Below are 17,104 nucleotides of genomic sequence, written 5' to 3'. Positions count from 1 at the left end.
TTTGAGCATAGCGAGCACACAGCCAGGTTTGTACAAACAGCACTGACATGTCCCAATCTATAACATTTCCGGCATTGAAGGGGATTCGGTACAGAGGGTCGCACTGTGTGTCGAAAATGGCTGACCTTGACTTGCGATGGAAGGCTGCCACCCTTGAACACAAGCTTCACGCAGCGTGATTTGCCAAGGCGACGAGCTTGCAGTATGGTGAGTTCTGCAGACACCGGTTTGATGAGAGCAGCAAAGTCACTTTCGCTGGTGGAAATGTCGACGTCGTAAATGACACCTGCCGTAGAGTCGAGGCCATCAGGTATATATGAGCGAACATTGATGTTATCCAACATCTTGACGTTGCTCAGCACTTCCAATGTGCTTCGTTTAGTGACGTCTACGGCGAGAATATTCTTACGGCCATTGATCCGCACGTCCACGATCTCTCCCTGGGCGAGTTCCTCAAGAGACCTAGACGTGACTTAACGATTCAGCCGCTTGAGACTATGAGCCGCATCAACTGGCACAAACAGAATTGTGTATATCGTGGGCTCTCGCATCTTCGTCGCATTGTTACTTGTTGTTGGAGACGGCATCACTAGTCTTCTTTTTCGCTGCCGCCTTGTCACAGACATGAAGTCGCCTTCATCGGAGCTTTCGTCGCTGGCCGTAGAGTAAATCAGCGTGTCCTCGCTGTCGCGCATCACTCGGGTAGCCCGTACGCTTTCTAGTGGTAGCTGCAGACGACGTCGATGGTTGCTGTGGAAGCCCAGGCAAATCTACGTCCATCGCCGCAGTCACTGAAACGACATCTTCTACAGAGCCGCAGAAAAACTTTGAAAAATTACAGATAGTGACAGCCGTGTTCTACGCCAGAATCACTTCGTCGTCGTCGTCTCAGGACAGATGAAACGAAAAAAGGATAGATGAAACACTTTATTTGAAGTCATGAGGTACACGACTCAACAGGCAGCGGGCCGCACCCACGTTGGAACAGTCAGGCGAAGCCCAACCGCTGAATCGTGGGCCTTCTGGATGGCCCACAGTTGATCCCCAACATCGGGGCTCTTGATAGCGGATAACCACTTATCTTCATTGAATGGTTCCGTGTCCCGCAACGTGGGGCAATGCCAGAGCATGTTGTCTAGGCGGCGAAATTCGTTGCAGTGAGGGCAAAATCTAATTTGATAAACGTCAGGATAAGTTTTATGTAATAAAGCCGGGCTGGGATACGAGCCCGTATGCAGTAGCCTGAAAGTCAAAGCCACGGGCCGATTTAGCATATTGTTAGGAAGAGGAAAGTCTATCCTGCAGAGACAAAATGGCTGAGTAGTTTTGTTATAAGTGGTAAGGTGAACTCTGTTTTCCACAACTGCGGGCAAGTGGTTGGGTTCTCCGTGGTCATAGAAAGCGAGACCTCGCGCCTCGTAGTGGGCTAACTTGTTCAGGTTTGTGAGGCCTCTCTTTAGAGATCCTTTGTAAGCGGAGAACCACGTGAGAGTGTAGGTGCTGATGCTTTTCCCCTGCAGTATGCGATAGGCTTTTTTTACACATGACGCTAGCGCTAAAAGTGCAGGTGGCTGCCCTGGAGTATATGTTCATGCTTGTCATCCACAAGTGCCAGGGCGATGGCCACTTGCTCGGCTGTACTTGACGACGAACATTGTGCTGAAACAACGTTAATGTCCGAATTCCTGTGGTTCATTGATACTGTTACAAAACAATTTCTGTTGCCATTTTGGGCCGCGTCAACGCTGCAGCTTCTGCGAGGAGGTGAAGAAATTTTTTTATTAAGGAGTGGACATTTCAAGAAACGAGGTTTACTGGAAAAGAAACTTCAGGAGCAGCTGAACGACATCCAGCACTTGAATTTCAGTGAGTGTTTCCTTGAAAAGAAGCATTCAAGCTTTGTTCCAAGAACATTGGACCTGATTTGTTTGACAAATATTTTAGTGTAAAAGTGTTTTGGCTAGTTAATTCAATGGATTGTGTTTTAGCGTGAGTTCTTGTTTGTGTCCGTTGTTTTGAGTGAAACTTGTTGTGTTGGTTATCCCGTTGTTTTGTACATCTTTTGATTGGTGACGTATTATATTTTTGCCGAGTGGGCATGTTTCTGTACTGTTGGTTCTGCTGCATTTGTGATATGCCAGCATTTTATGGACACTCGACTCTGCCTCGTTATTTAGACCACAGGTGGCGTTTGCTGACGCACCAAAGAGACCAATTATATATTGTCCATATTTTCATGGTTCGTTTCGGGGGGCCGATACGCCCGCCCTCTGAATCATCCCGGTGATTGCCTCCCTGCATAACCGGACAAGTGGCATGGGGAGTAAGTAAGACAAAGGAAGTGTTGTGCCAGTGATTGGTGGAGAGAACATGAGTTATCACTTCGAGGAGTTGCTAAACTTCATCTCTCTGTTAATTGCATGTCATGTGGGTGTCATCGCATCTTTAATAACACTACCATTATTTTTAAACAAGCGAATCAATGGAGAAGAAAAATTGCTGATGCTTTTCAAATATGCATTACAGGTAAGAGCTGAATCAGTGAAGCATCCGTTTTTTTGTGCATGAAAACATATAAATATTTCTGTCGATCTTGAATACCCTTATGTAGCAGGACGCCGCCGGAATGTTTTCTGTGTCTGGCATATATCACCGTTTCGTACAGTTGCTATATATATGGTTCTCAATTGAATTTTGAACAAAGATAGTTGAGAGTCATTGCCGTCTTTACTGTCTCTTTTGTTCCTTCCTTTTGTCTGTTTTTCTGGTGATGCTCTGTAAAATAAGTTCAGAATGAATGGTAACCAAATGGCCCAACTTGCCGCCTTAATAGAAGAAGCCTCATACACTGTATGTGCCGTGTTTCTTGTGTGTGAATGTCATCCTCTATGTGATTTTTTGGCATTACATAAGGTTACTGACCACGTTAATATATATTTGTTATTCGTTAGGTTAGGTTGGTAACCTCGTCCTTGAAGAAATCTGCAGAAATTTACAATCGTTTGCTGCAAGACCCCGTGAACTTCACTCAGTGCGTTTTGCGAGCGCACCTGTTCGAGACTCCACAACTCTTGAACGTTACATCACATGAACTTATATTTCATGAGCTCTTTTTTCTAGGTAGTATTAATCAAGAGAAAACGTTACTTTTTGAAGCATTTTGTTGTGATGACTATGGCTTTGATACGCAACTTTTTGGTCATAACAACACGAAGTAAACTAGCGTTAATTTCACACAATGCGTATATCTCCACTGGTATGTGTATACTGATAATTATTAATTGACAACTTCTATCAACAATTAGCTATATTTATTATACTGCTGCTGCTACATCATGGCGTTTTTATTTCATGCGTTGTTTACTGAACCTATTTTGTCAATCTGTTTTTGTTATCACCCTCTATTGATATTTAGACCGTTCTTGCGGTAAACAAAAAAACGGAAAGTGATAAACATAGAGCTGTACTCGTGGTACCAAGGCTTGCGAATTATTTATATTGCTGCTGAGAAGATAGCAGGCGCAGATATTTTATGCAACAGAGTTGATCTCAAGTTTTCGCGTTTTCTTATCTGAGCTACAAATAAGTCAATATGATAATATTCTGCTCTAATCAAAGCCCAATGATGAGTCAATGAAAATATAGTTTCATCAAATGACACTCTTTTATCTGCATACAGCAACATGAAAACACAAAATAAAAAAGCAAGTCTATCACAGGTGCTTCCATTGCGGCGTGCTGATAAGAACTGCCGTATATTTTGCAACAAAGCGATTTGGAAGGGGATCAACCTAAGGATGCAGGCGCGGCTAACCTGACTCGCCTTTTTTGCGCAGGTTTTCGCTGCGTGTAATGAACCGGTGCGCTACCAAGAAACCAGCGTCGATACGTCAACGCTCATCTAAAGGCTTCACTCACAAGTGAATGTTACAGCGCTTGATGACAGCAATATTTTCCGGACTGGAAGTGATATGCCACAAGTTTCGGACAGTTCTCTGTGTTGCAACAGAGTTCCGGAGCACCATCGTCATCACCCGAGCCGACTGGCACTACCCCTTAAACGTTTTTCATCAGTGGGCAGGGGATAAACCTAAGGATGCAGACGCAGCTAACCTGGCTTGCCTTTTTTGCGCAGGTTAGAAGAAAAACTACTAGCCATGGCCTCAATAGCGATTCCTTGTGTCTGGTTGGGGTCCCCTGCCCAAGAGTCTTATGTGAATGCGCCGCGAGGCCCCGCCGCGGTGGTCTAGTGGCTAAGGTAATCGGCTGCTGACCCGCAGGTCGCGGGATTGAATCCCGGCTGCGGCGGCTGCATTTCCGACGGAGGCGGAAATGTTGTAGGCCCGTGTGCTCAGATTTGGGTGCACGTTAAAGAACCCTAGGTGATCAAAATTTCCGGAGCCCTCTTCTACGGCGTCTCTCATAATCATATGGTGATTTTGGGACGTTAAACTTCACATATCAATCAATGCGTCGCGAGTTGTTTTGTTTCATTGTGCCTAATTGTTCTTTTGTTAACTGGGGATATTGAAACAAACACTGGCCCTACAGTTTCTAAGCAGCTGGCTGCTATCCTAGATAATCAAAAGGAAAGCACAAGTGAGCTTGAGTATATGCGGGAAAGCTTAGATTGTCACGTTATTGAAACTAACAAAAGATTGTCCTCAATTGAACAGAAACTGCTGTCATGCTCAGAGACTGTGAAAAGTGTAGAAGAGTTTGAGCACCTTGTTTAAAGGTTGCATTGAAAGACTGAATTTCTCCAGAAAAAGACTGATGATCTAGAAATCAGAAATCGAGGCAAGAATTTGAATATTTATGGAATAGATGAGTGTGAAACTGAAATGGTGGATTTGCTCAAGGAGGCTGTTTTAAGAGAAATATTTGAAAGTAGACTAGGAATTCAAGTAAGCATCCTTCAACGCATTCCCCGCAGGGGCGCCTGCGCAAGTAGGCGTTTGGTGTGTAGCGACACCACGAACCCGAGCTAACGGGGGAGTTTCGACTCCCTCCCACGCCTAGCCGTGCGTGGCTTTGCCGTGTCCGGGGAAAAGGGGATCCTGGGGGTTGAGCTGACGCTGGGTGATTGGACCTTTAAAGCCCCCTGGCAGAGGCAACACACCTCTTTGGCCCCGGCTTCACGTAGACGGCACCCCTGGGCTGACCCACCCAGGGGAAATCGGCAGTCGCCTTTTCCTATCTCTCTCTGCCTATATCTGCGTCTTTATCTCTCACTATCTATCTGTCCTGTCTTCTACTCTCTTCTGTTTACTTTCAATTTTCCTGGCGGCAAGGTTAACCCTGTGCAAATAGCCTACCTTGGTCTAGGCGCATTGGGTTATGACAGTGTTGTACGGCTGACGTCTGCAAGCTTTCAGCACCTGTAAACTTGCAGCGTCCCCTTGTTGGGCTCCGTGGTGGGTGGCCGCCAACGCTGCTGAACAAACATAAGACCGGCATGCATGGCGCATTCCCTCTACTACCTGATCGTACCGGCCTAAAGCGGGTACGCACCGACGACATAAATCTCTTCAACCAGCCAATAGAAACTTTTCCCCACTTCCACGTCATTCACTGCGAAAAAACCGGAAAGCAAGCCAGGACCGTATCTCCTTTCGTAGTTGCCAGGTCTCTTACGGAAACTCTCGGGGCTGGATACAAAGTAACCAAAATGGCGAGCGGAGACCTTCTTCTAGAAATTCGGGACAAAGCACAATTTGTAAAGCTAAACAGCCTCTCAACGTTTGGTGACGTACCGATCACCGTAACACCACACCGATCCATGAACATCACTCGCGGAGTGGTATCTGATGCAGACTTACTTGAGCTCACCGAGACTGAACTTTTGGAAGGGTGGAAGAGCCAAAATGTAAATAATGTACAGAGAATTATCATCAGAAGGGACAATAAGGAAATACCAACGAAACACTTGATACTCACGTTTGCATCCAGTAAACTACCAGATTCCATTCAAACAGGGTACACAAAGACATCTATCAGGCCGTATATACCAAACCCTCGTCGTTGCTTTCAATGCCAGAAGTATGGCCATGGCTCTAAAGCCTGTCGTGATCACCAGACTTGTGCACAATGTGGAGTCCTAGGCCACGTGTCTGAAAACTGCAAACAACCGCCACACTGTGTAAACTGCGAAGGAAACCATGCCGCATATTCACGCTCCTGCACATACTGGAAAAACGAAAAAGAAATAATTACATTGAAGGTGAAGGAGAGCATTACGTTTAAGGAAGCACGGCGAAGAGTCGCTCCATTCTATGGACCTACATACGCTGATGCGGCGCGTCAGGGGGCACCGCCGCACCAGCCCTCGCCACCCCTTCGATCCGCGCAGAGCGAGCCGTCGGCTGTGGCACCTGCCCCCAAGGCGGCTGTAGCCCAGGCTACACCGCCTACTCCCGAACAGAGACCGGAGACTCCAGAGTCTTCGGGCCTCAAGGCCTCCCCTCACCAGGCGAGGCCCAAAATCCGAACTAACAGCCCGCACGTGCGGGCATCCAGTGCCTCCGAGGAGGCAATGGATACGTCGGCACCCTTGGTGCCGAAAGAGCGGCGTGGCTCCTTGGAGCGCGCCAAGAAAACAAAAAAGCAAATAACAGGGCCTGGTGACGGCCCTGTTAAGTGAACTCAAACTCCCCGTATAAACAGCCACTCGCTTTTTGTACACACAGCATTATTTTACATTCACCATGAACACTCAAATTATACAATGGAACGTCAGGGGCCTTGTCAGAAACCTTGACGACATCCAAGAACTCTTACACGAACACTCACCAAAAGTGCTGTGTGTACAAGAAACACACCTTAATTCAAAACACACAAATTTTCTTCGTAAATACGTTATTTTCCGAAAGGACCGTGTTGATGCCATGACATCATCCGGAGGTGTTGCCATCATAGTTAATCAAGGAATTGCATGCACACACATACAACTCCAAACATCCCTTGAGGCAGTGGCTGTTCGAGCAGTTCTTTTTGATAAACTGATCACAATCTGCACTATTTACATTCCTCCTAGCTATCAGCTACAAAAACGTGATTTACAATCTCTAGTTGATGAACTTCCGGAGCCTTATGTTCTCCTTGGAGACTTTAATGCGCATAGCAGGCTATGGGGTGATTCTCGGTATGACGCGCGAGGTCGACTGATCGAACAGTTCCTTCTCTCGTCGAGCGCGTGTCTCCTGAATCGAAAAGAACCAACCTATTATAATCTCGCTAATAACACCTACTCCTCCATAGACCTAAGCATAGCATCTCCATCTCTTGTGGCTCTACTCCAGTGGAATGTCATCAGTAATCTGTACGGAAGTAACCACTTCCCCGTAGTTTTGAGCACAACTACAGTAACCGAGTGCCTACCACGTGTTCCCAAGTGGCTAATAAACAGAGCCGACTGGGAACAGTTTTATACTATCGCTCGTCTAGGTTGGAATGACATCTGTACTTTGAACATTGATGTTGCTGTGAACTACTTCACAGCGTTTTTGATTGATGCTGCAACAAAATGCATCCCACAAACAAATGGACACCCTGGAAAACGACGTGTGCTATGGTGGAACTCTGAATGCCGAAACGCGCGCAAACAGCAAAACAGAGCTTGGAGGCTGCTTCGAAACTCACCGACAGCCGAAAATCTTGAAACCTTCAAGAAAATGAAGTCTCGAGGCAGGAGAACGCATCGGCAGGCCAGAAGAGAAAGCTGGCAGAAGTTTTTATCAGGGGTTAATTCATACACACAGGAGGCTAAAGTCTGGAACATGGTCGCTAGGATAGCAGGAAAACAAGTACACACACTTCCCCTCGTAAACACTCAGGGTGATACCTTGGAAGATCAGGCAAACTTCCTCGGTGCACACTTCGAACAGATATCCAGCTCGTGCCACTATACTGACACTTTCCAAAAATACAGAACAAGAATAAAAAAGCAAAAACTCGAACACAAATCCACTAGATACGAGGCATATAACCAAGCTTTCAGTCTAGCTGAGCTCCAAACATCTCTAAACTCCTGCAGTACTTCTGCCCCAGGTTCTGACCGTGTGATGTATGAAATGTTAAAAAACCTACCAAACGAAACCCGAAAAACCTTACTTTGTTTGTACAATGCTATTTGGTCTTCTGGCACTATTCCTACCTCCTCGAAAGAGGCTATTGTTATTCCCATTTTGAAAGAGGGCAAGGACCCTTCTTTAGCTTCGAGTTACAGGCCTATTGCACTTACAAGCTGCTTGTGCAAAGTCTTCGAAAAAATGATAAACTGCCGACTTGTACACTTTCTCGAAACAAACAATCTGCTCGACCCATTTCAGTGCGGGTTTCGAGAGAGTAGATCCACGACAGACCACCTTGTTCGTATCGAGGCACCGATCAGAGACGCCTTCGTCCACAAACAATATTTTCTCTCTGTGTTCCTCGATGTCGAAAAGGCTTATGATACAACATGGCTTTTTGGAATTCTAAGAGACCTATCCCACCTTGGCGTGCGCGGCAGAATGTTTCACATAATAAAAAGTTACCTGTCAAACCGGACATTCCGTGTCCGAGTTGGCACGGTTCTTTCCCAAACATTTGTCCAGGAAACAGGAGTGCCACAAGGTGGTGTACTTAGCTGCACACTTTTTCTCATAAAAATGAATTCCTTGCGCTTGACCATCCCTCGCAATATGTTTTATTGTACATATGTCGATGACGTCCAGCTTGGCTTTAGGTCTTGCAATCTGGCAATGTGTGAGCGGCAGGTTCAGTTAGGTTTAAACAAGCTCTCCAAATGGGCAGAGGAAAACGGATTCCGACTGAACCCACAAAAAAGCACGTGTGTCCTGTTCTCCAGAAAGAAAGGCATGCACTCAGAACCCGACATTGAACTGAACGGTCAACGTCTGTCTGTTAATACGGAGCATAAATTCTTAGGATTAATCTTGGCCAACAAGTTGACCTTCGTACCGCACATCAAGTATCTAAAAACAAAATGTTTAAAAGCCATGAATATTTTAAAAGTGTTGTCACGTACTAGGTGGGGTAGTGAGAGGAAATGTCTCATAAACCTATATAGAAGCCTCATTTGCACCCGCTTAGATTATGGGGCCATTGTTTATCAGTCTGCGACTCAAAGTGCTTTGAAGATGCTGGATCCCGTGCACCATTCGGGCATCCGCCTTTCTACGGGTGCTTTTCGCACCAGCCCCGTAGAAAGCCTTTACGTTGAGTCAAATGAGTGGTCGCTTCATCTGCAAAGAACACACATGTCCTTTGTATATTTCCTTAAGGTGAAAGCAGACAAGAGGCATCCCTCATACTCTATTATTAATGACTTGTCGAGCTCCATTCTTTTTCAAAACAGGCCTTCAATGAGGCAGCCCTTCTCACTTCGCCTGAAGGGTCTAGCTGAGGACACTGGAGTCTCACTAGAACACAGTTTAATGGCTCCTGTAGCATACCCGCCACCGTGGCAATGGCAGACTATAGACTGCGATGTGTCTTTTCTAGAAGTTACAAAACATGCGCCTCTTGCCCATATCCGAACATACTTCCTGGAACTTCAACACAAATACACACGTCCTGAGTTCTTTACAGATGCCTCCAAGTCTAACTCCTCTGTGTCCTACGCTGCTGTCGGCCCATCCTTTTCGGATGCTGGCCATCTACATCCAGGCACAAGTATCTTCAAAGCGGAAGCCTATGCGATACTTGTGGCGGCTTAACACATCAAGCAATTACAAATACAAAAAGCACTAATTTATACAGACTCCCTCAGTGTAGTAACGGCTCTGCACACTCTTAAAAAATACAAAAACCCAGTCCTTGTCTCACTTTACTCCATTTTATGCACACTCTACACACTCAAACAACATGTTGTAGTGTGCTGGGTGCCAGGGCACCGTGAGATTCAAAGCAACGTGAGGGCGGATCAGCTCGCTGCATCCGTCCACAAAAGCACTGCCCCTACGCCCATATCAATCCCGGCCCTTGATCTTAAGCCGTCTCTCAAAAGAAACCTCAGAGTATACTGGCAGAGCAAGTGGGATACACACACGCAAAACAAACTACACGTTATTAAGCCACACCTTGGTCATTGGCTGCCCGTATCGAAATCGCGTCATACAGAGGTAATACTAACGAGACTCAGGATAGGACACACATACACGACACACACACACCTTTTGTCCGGTGGCGATCCACCATTGTGTGACAGATGTGGTGAAGTATTGACAGTCTTTCACATTTTAATTGAATGCAAACAATTGGACACTGTAAGAAAACAACACTTTCCATTACCCTACCGACAACATATACCTTTACACCCTGCAATGTTCGTCGATAGGGAACCGCTTTTTAGTCACAAATCATTGTTAGCGTTTTTTAAAGAAATTCATAGTTTTCATATCATATACCCGGGCATCCCGTAGCATGACCTCTCCAGAGAGGTTTTTGCTGCGGTGGTTACACAAGAAAGCACTTGCCTCACGGCCCTTGGACGCAAGGGTATGAACGAGTGAGGCACTTGTGCTAATGCCATACATATCCACCATCGTCTTTTATTATCACCAACTTTTGTCATCTATTCACACCACACACACTTCTCACGACATGGTCATGATTTTATTACTTGTATGTTTTTACCCGCCTTACCGCGAGGAATTTTATGGCCCTTATACAGCCGCTTATCACAATCATTCTCCATGTTTTTAATAAGATGAACTGGCGCTCTTTGGCCGTGAAATGGCCCTTGCGCCATAAAACATCAAACATCATCATCATCAGCCTTCAACGCATTGACCACCTAGGCAAAAGGATAGCAATTAAATTGCGACCAGTGATAATGCGCTTTTCGATTTCAATGATAGAACGCAGCTGCTGGAAAATGTTCGAAATTAAAGAACACCGGGAACTCGTTGTCAGAGGAGTATTCACATAGAATTGAAAAATTAAGAAAGCAGCTGTGGTCTACCGTTGAAGATTGTCGCACGCCTGAGGATAAAGTGTATCTGAAGTGTAATAAGCTAGTCATCAATAAAGAGACATACGTGTGGGATGAGAAGATGAATGGAAGACGCAAGCTTGGTGACGGGTACAGACGGTGGCATTACACAAGATAATGAAAATCCGGATGCGTCATGCAATGATCGAATGGTCACCCGAATCACGGTAAAGGAGAGGCGAATGAATACAAAAAAACTGCACACGGAGCAAACGATGCTACAAACGGGGCAACAAAAGAACGCAAATGACGCATCCAAATGACAAGGAAATGCCACGTGTGATTTACGGCTTCTCTCGTTAAATGTGCCAAGTGTTATGAATAAAACAGCTCAACTTGACGTACTGCTTTATGAACTCGACCCCACGTTACGTTGCTGACGGAGACCTGTTTGCACGCTGGAGTCATTGTTAACGAAATTGTTCCACCATCGTACAAAATACTCAGGTGTGACAGGCAAACCCGAGGGGGTAGAATAGCAATTCTCATTAAGGAGAGCCTAAATGGGGCCACTTTGCCGGCTATTCCTGAATGCGAAAGCATCTTCTGTAAAAGAATTTTTAAGGTAATTGTATTGTTATCGGTGTTGTATACCGTCCACCTACAGCACACCTTGGGCTTCTAGAACGACTCCATGATTATTTACAGCGTTTCCGAGGCGAGAACGTAAAGTTTCTATAAGCTGGGGATTTTATTTACCTGAAATTTATTTATTTATTTTATTTATTTATTTTAAAATAAATAAATAAATTTCAGGTAAATAAAATTAGGTAAATAAATTTCAGGTAAATTAAATGGATAGGTTAAACATGAGCCTGGCAGGCACATACGTTAGGCGCTCCGAGATACTCATTAACCTTGCTCTTTCGTGTAGTCTCGCTCGTGTTCTTTCTGTCCCTTCCGGAATCACTGCTACCACAACACATATTCTTGATTCAGTGTTTATAAGTTCCACTATCAAATGCGACTCTGTCGTTGTCATGAACGGACTCTCTGACCATGAGTCGGTATTTGGCACCTTCTCCCTTCAGGAGCCTTACAGCAGAAGTAAGGGAGTGATAACTGTGAAAGACTTCAGCAGGGCAGATGATGAGAGTATTCTAGACTATTTAGAAATGAGTTCTGATGATTTAATGTTGATGAAAGTTTGAATGTGTTGCGGTGCGAATTCAAACAAATTTGTCTGCATGCCAGTGCCATGTTTGTTCCCGACAAGATTAAGAATAAGAAGCAGAACCCCTGGGTTACGAAGCAGATAATCTACAAGAAAAGAAAGTGTAAAAAATGAGATGCGTGAGCCGGCCACGGGACTCTACTGTCAACACACAAAGCGCAGCGTTGAAAACTGAGGTTTAAATGCTAAGAACGCTTTTTAGCCACCAGTTTAGGCAATTTCCTCAAGGAGGCACCGGGGAAATTTTGAAGGTATTTGGGCGAAAGCAAAACCAGTAGTATATCTTTATTGGTCAATAGTACTCTAGTCTCAGAGAATAAAGTAGTAGCTGATGAAATAACCGATATTTGCACTCTGTGTATACCTCTAAAGATAATAATGTTGTTACTGAGCCTGAATGCTTCATTTCTTCTGTGCAGGATCTTGTTGTCCACCGGGAAGGTATTTTTAACTTGCTTCTTTAGCTGGGTGCTAAAAAAGCTGGTGGTCCCGAAATCATCCCTACAGTCTTCGTGCTGCGATATGCAGAGTGGATCTCGCACAACTTGTTGATCATTTGTACCGCGTCTTTAGCACAGTGCTCGCTCCCGCTAGACAGGAAGGGCGCCCGCATCATTCCCATACACAAATCATCTAATGGATTGCATGTGTCTAATTACCGCCCAAAATCTTTGACCACAACAAGCTGCAAAATGAATGAACACGTAATCTGCTGACATTTGACCACATTTTCGCAATAAAATTGTTTGCTATCAGACACCCAGCATAGGTTTCGGCGTGGTTTGTCAACAGCGACGCAGTTGCTTAGTGTATGCCATTATTTTTCACTCGCGATAAACAGCAAAGGTCAGATAGATGTCGTATTTTTTATTACGTAAATGCGTTCGATAGAGTGCCCCATATTATGGGGCACTCTATGGGGCACTCTATAACTTAATACATAAACTATACGCATTTGGAATAAGTAGCACACTGATTGATTTCATTCGGGCTTATTTGCAAGATAGGTATCAGTACGTCCAGGGTAACAAGTACTGCTCGGGGACCCTGCAGGTAACATCAGGGGTACCACAATGGTCAGTTCTGGACCCCTTTTTATTCCTCATTTATATGAATGATAAGGTAAGTATAGTACGAAGTGGTGTAAAGATAAAGCTTTTTGCAGACGACTGCGTTCTATACACCACAATTAAATCTGCAGCTGACCAAATCTCACCACACAAAGCCCTCACTGATGTTTCGAAAAAAATAGAATATGTTCCTAAACGCTGACGAATGCTTAGTTCTCCGTACACGCAGGAACAAAACCATTCTCAACCATTCTTATTGTATATATAGTATTGCACTTAAGGAAACACCGGCTGTTAAATATCTATGGGTTACTATCACGGAAATCCTGTCTTGGAATCTTCATATCAACACAATCTCCACCAAGGCTTTTAAATCACTCTGGTTTATTCGGCGCAAGCTTTCCAAAGCTCCTATGAGCGTTAAGCTATCAGCATATAAAGCGCTATTTCGGCAATGTCTGGAGTATGCCTCACGTCTATGGGGCCCTTACAGACAAAAAAATGTTGATAAACTAGAGAGAGTTGAAAGATCTGCGGTCAGATTCATCTGCAACAAATACAAACGCTCCGATTGTGTGACAGAAATGCTGAACTATGTTGGCCTTGATACACTTAAAGCGAGACTGCCGAAAATAGATTAAAATATTGTATTTATTATACAACAATGTAATACAAATTAACAATCAGAAATACAACACACACTGCGCACTAGTGCACGTTTTGATAACGCAAAATGATACAGGAATACAGCTCTTGGAACGATGCATTCAAATATTTTTTTTTCCCGAGAACCATCAGCGCATAGAACAAACTACCGAAAGAAGTTGTAGATAGCCCCAGTTTAGAAGAGTTTATTACACACTTGATGAAACAGCGTGGGTGAAGTTGTTCTCACATCGCTGTATTCTTTGAATAGCAGTGTTTCATGCACTGACTCGTTTCAATTGCTAATCATTCGTTTATGTGTTCTGTTGATGTAATGTTTCTTTTTTGTCCACTCATGCTTGGAGTCGACTCGCATCACTGTATTCTTTGAATGGCAGTGTTTCATGCGTTGATTTCTTGTTTTGGTTTATAATTATTTGTTGATGTGTTCTTTTGATGAACATTTTTTCTTTATCCACTCCTGCTTGGAGTCAAGCTATTCTGCAGTATAAGTAAATATCGCTGCACAAAAACAACTCCACCTCATGAGTGCACACGGCTTCACCGTTATGACTGAAGACGATGTCCACGCGTTTATTCTGACGCATGATTTAGGATTGCAAGTTTCAATGAGAAGTTAAGGCAAAGTCTGTTGCGCAGGATGTTCTTCAAGGCCTGCGAGCTCGCAAGCATGTGGTAAAGTTCTTCAAGTGGTACGGTGAAGTCATCGCTCTCCTGCGCAGGCGCGGGGATGAACTTATCTACGGATCGTATGACTACCGCTTCCACATGACCGGTGGAATGGACGGGGACTGATCGTCGCGCCTGTTCTCAGCAGGCGTGCCTTATTTGAACGTCTGCAGCAATAAATTTCAGTTACTTTAGATTTTAAGGTACCCTGAAGCACATCAACCTAATCTTATTTGCAATTTTTTAGAGTACCTATAATTTGTGTTACTGTTCTACTTTGATTTGCGTTTAGTTCTTTACTATATCTGAATATATGAGTATCGTCATGTTCTTCAACCTAATTCACAGAGTGCGCGCAGATTTTAGTACACACCAATGAACGAAACATATTATTACTGGGTGTATGTAATTCCGCAATCGGTGCATTTGTAGGACCTAATTGTATGTGTTGGGGAGTGAAAGTATGATTATCTTTGAGTGAACAGAAAGGTAATAGGCAAGAAAAGGATTGTGCAGTGGCATCGATGTCTTCACAAATGATGGCGCCACATTCCACGAGTAATAAAAACATGAGATGCCCTAACGTATCGGAGTCCATTGCAAAAAGTGTAGCAGAAGTAGCTTTAAATTTGAGGGGCAAACAACTTAGTACTGTGTAAACATAACACCAGACAAATTTTCAGCTTTGTATTTAATTTTTCGCATGAAACGTATAGGTACTGATGCTCGAAGCAAGCCAAGAATACATTGAGCGCACATAAGTTTATACACGATTCGTTTTCAAAGAACTTCATCCCTGTGAGAGCTACAACAAAATGTCACGAATATAAAAAATCTCGCGCTTTATATGGAATGGTTCCAACAGTTTCTCGGTCCATGGTTTTCCTGTTTTTACACAGAACCAGAATCTTGCTCAGGCAGCACTCACACCTATGCGAACGGCAGGGGTCGGAGAAGGTGCCCCCTTTTTACCTTTGATAACTTGTGTTCCCGCGCAAGCTTATCGACGCACCTTCCGCTAGAAAGCCCTCCCTCAGTGTTTATTTGTTTATTGAAATAGTTATTCATTTAAAATTGCCTGCAGCGCCCAAAGGCACTATTGCAGGAGGGAAATACACAGTGTAGTGTATGCTTACATAAAAATAAATAATCAAAGGCAAGATGAATGCAAAAACAGATCATAACAAAAATGTAGCTATGAGTATGTTGCAGTATTTTACACTCATTGATGCTCAAGCGCAGCAGTCTGCAACCTTCTGTGAGAAGCCGATTCCACTGGGGGACTGTAAGCAGAAAAAAAAAGTATTTTAAAATATTCTACCAAAGCTGTCTCATAATTTTGGAAGGTTGTTAGTTCTCTCAAATAAAAAACTTGAGGAGGTGAAAGGTAAGACTCTTGATCTATTTCTATCAACCCATGATATATTTTGAATAGCATTTCTAATCTTAAATATTTTTCTTCGTGAAACTAATAAATCCCAACTTAACTTATCCTTAGGCGCAATGAATCTGATACTGAGGTTATAGTTGCTAGACACAACAAGCTGCGTGGCATCGTACAATCTCAAGAATATCAGACAGAGTATTTGTTTGTTGGTCCCACGCCACATAGGCGTACTCTAAAGAAGATCGGACATTAGAAAAGTAGAGCAGTTCTCTGATTTTGGGAAGAGCTAACAGGAAGTTTAGTTTAACTAAATTTAGCAATCAGCAGCATCTCACTGCAACATATCGAACGTGCATTGTACCGTTCAGATCTGATGAAAAGTTAACATCTAGGAATTTATACTCAGTTACTCGCGTTAGCTGGATGGTATTATTATCATCAGCAGCAGCATGACTACGTCCACTACAAAACAAAGGCATCTCTCATGGTCCGCCAGTCAGCTTGGTCATGTGTTTGCTGCTGCTAGTTTATACCCGCAAACTTCTTAATATCATCTGCCGACCTAACCTTCTGTCTTCCCCTAACCCACTTGTCTTCTCTAAGAATCCAGTTAGGTACCCTTAATGACCAGTGGTTAACTTGTCTACGTACTACGTGCCTAGCCGATGTTCATTTCCTTTTCTTGATTTCAACTATAATGTCCTTAACCCCGCTTTCTTCCTTAATTCACTGTGCTCTCTTGTCTTTTAATGTTACACCTACCAATTTCCTTTTGATTTCTCGCTGCACCGTCCTCAATTAACTGAACTATCGGAACTACCTCTATAAGTCCTCTGGTTTACGCCCCATAGTTAGGTACCAGCATTATACAGATGTTATATACCTGCCTTTTGTGGGATAGTGGCGATCTTCCTGTCATAACTTGAGAGTGCTTTCTAAATGTCCTCCCCCCTATTCCTATTATTCTAGTTACTTCAATCGTGTGGTTAGGCTTCTTGGGTATTACCTGTCGTAAGTAGACATAGTCTTTAACAACTTCAAGGGCACAATTACCTATCTCGAAGTGTTGCTCTCTTCCGATGTTGCTGTACATTACATTCGTTTTCTGTAGATTATTTTAAGACCCATCTTTCTGCTCT

At 43.9% G+C, this 17,104-nt stretch overlaps 1 protein-coding gene across 1 annotated transcript in view; it reads left to right on the top strand.

Annotated features, from left to right (window-relative positions):
* LOC142784427 (scoloptoxin SSD20-like) overlaps positions 1–14,744 on the top strand; it is a 181,932-nt gene extending 167,188 nt beyond the window's left edge. The window contains exon 3 of the mRNA XM_075882797.1: positions 14,549–14,744. Within this exon, the coding sequence (XP_075738912.1) occupies positions 14,549–14,704 (156 nt within the window). The 3' untranslated portion in view covers positions 14,705–14,744. The remainder of the gene's footprint in view (positions 1–14,548) is intronic.
* The last annotated feature ends 2,360 nt before the right edge of the window (positions 14,745–17,104 follow it).

This window comes from Rhipicephalus microplus, unplaced genomic scaffold (assembly GCF_043290135.1).
Source record: "Rhipicephalus microplus isolate Deutch F79 unplaced genomic scaffold, USDA_Rmic scaffold_14, whole genome shotgun sequence".
NCBI lineage: Eukaryota > Metazoa > Arthropoda > Arachnida > Ixodida > Ixodidae > Rhipicephalus > Rhipicephalus microplus.
The sequence above is the reverse complement of the archived record's forward strand: the minus strand, read 5'-3'. Positions and strand labels throughout refer to the sequence as shown.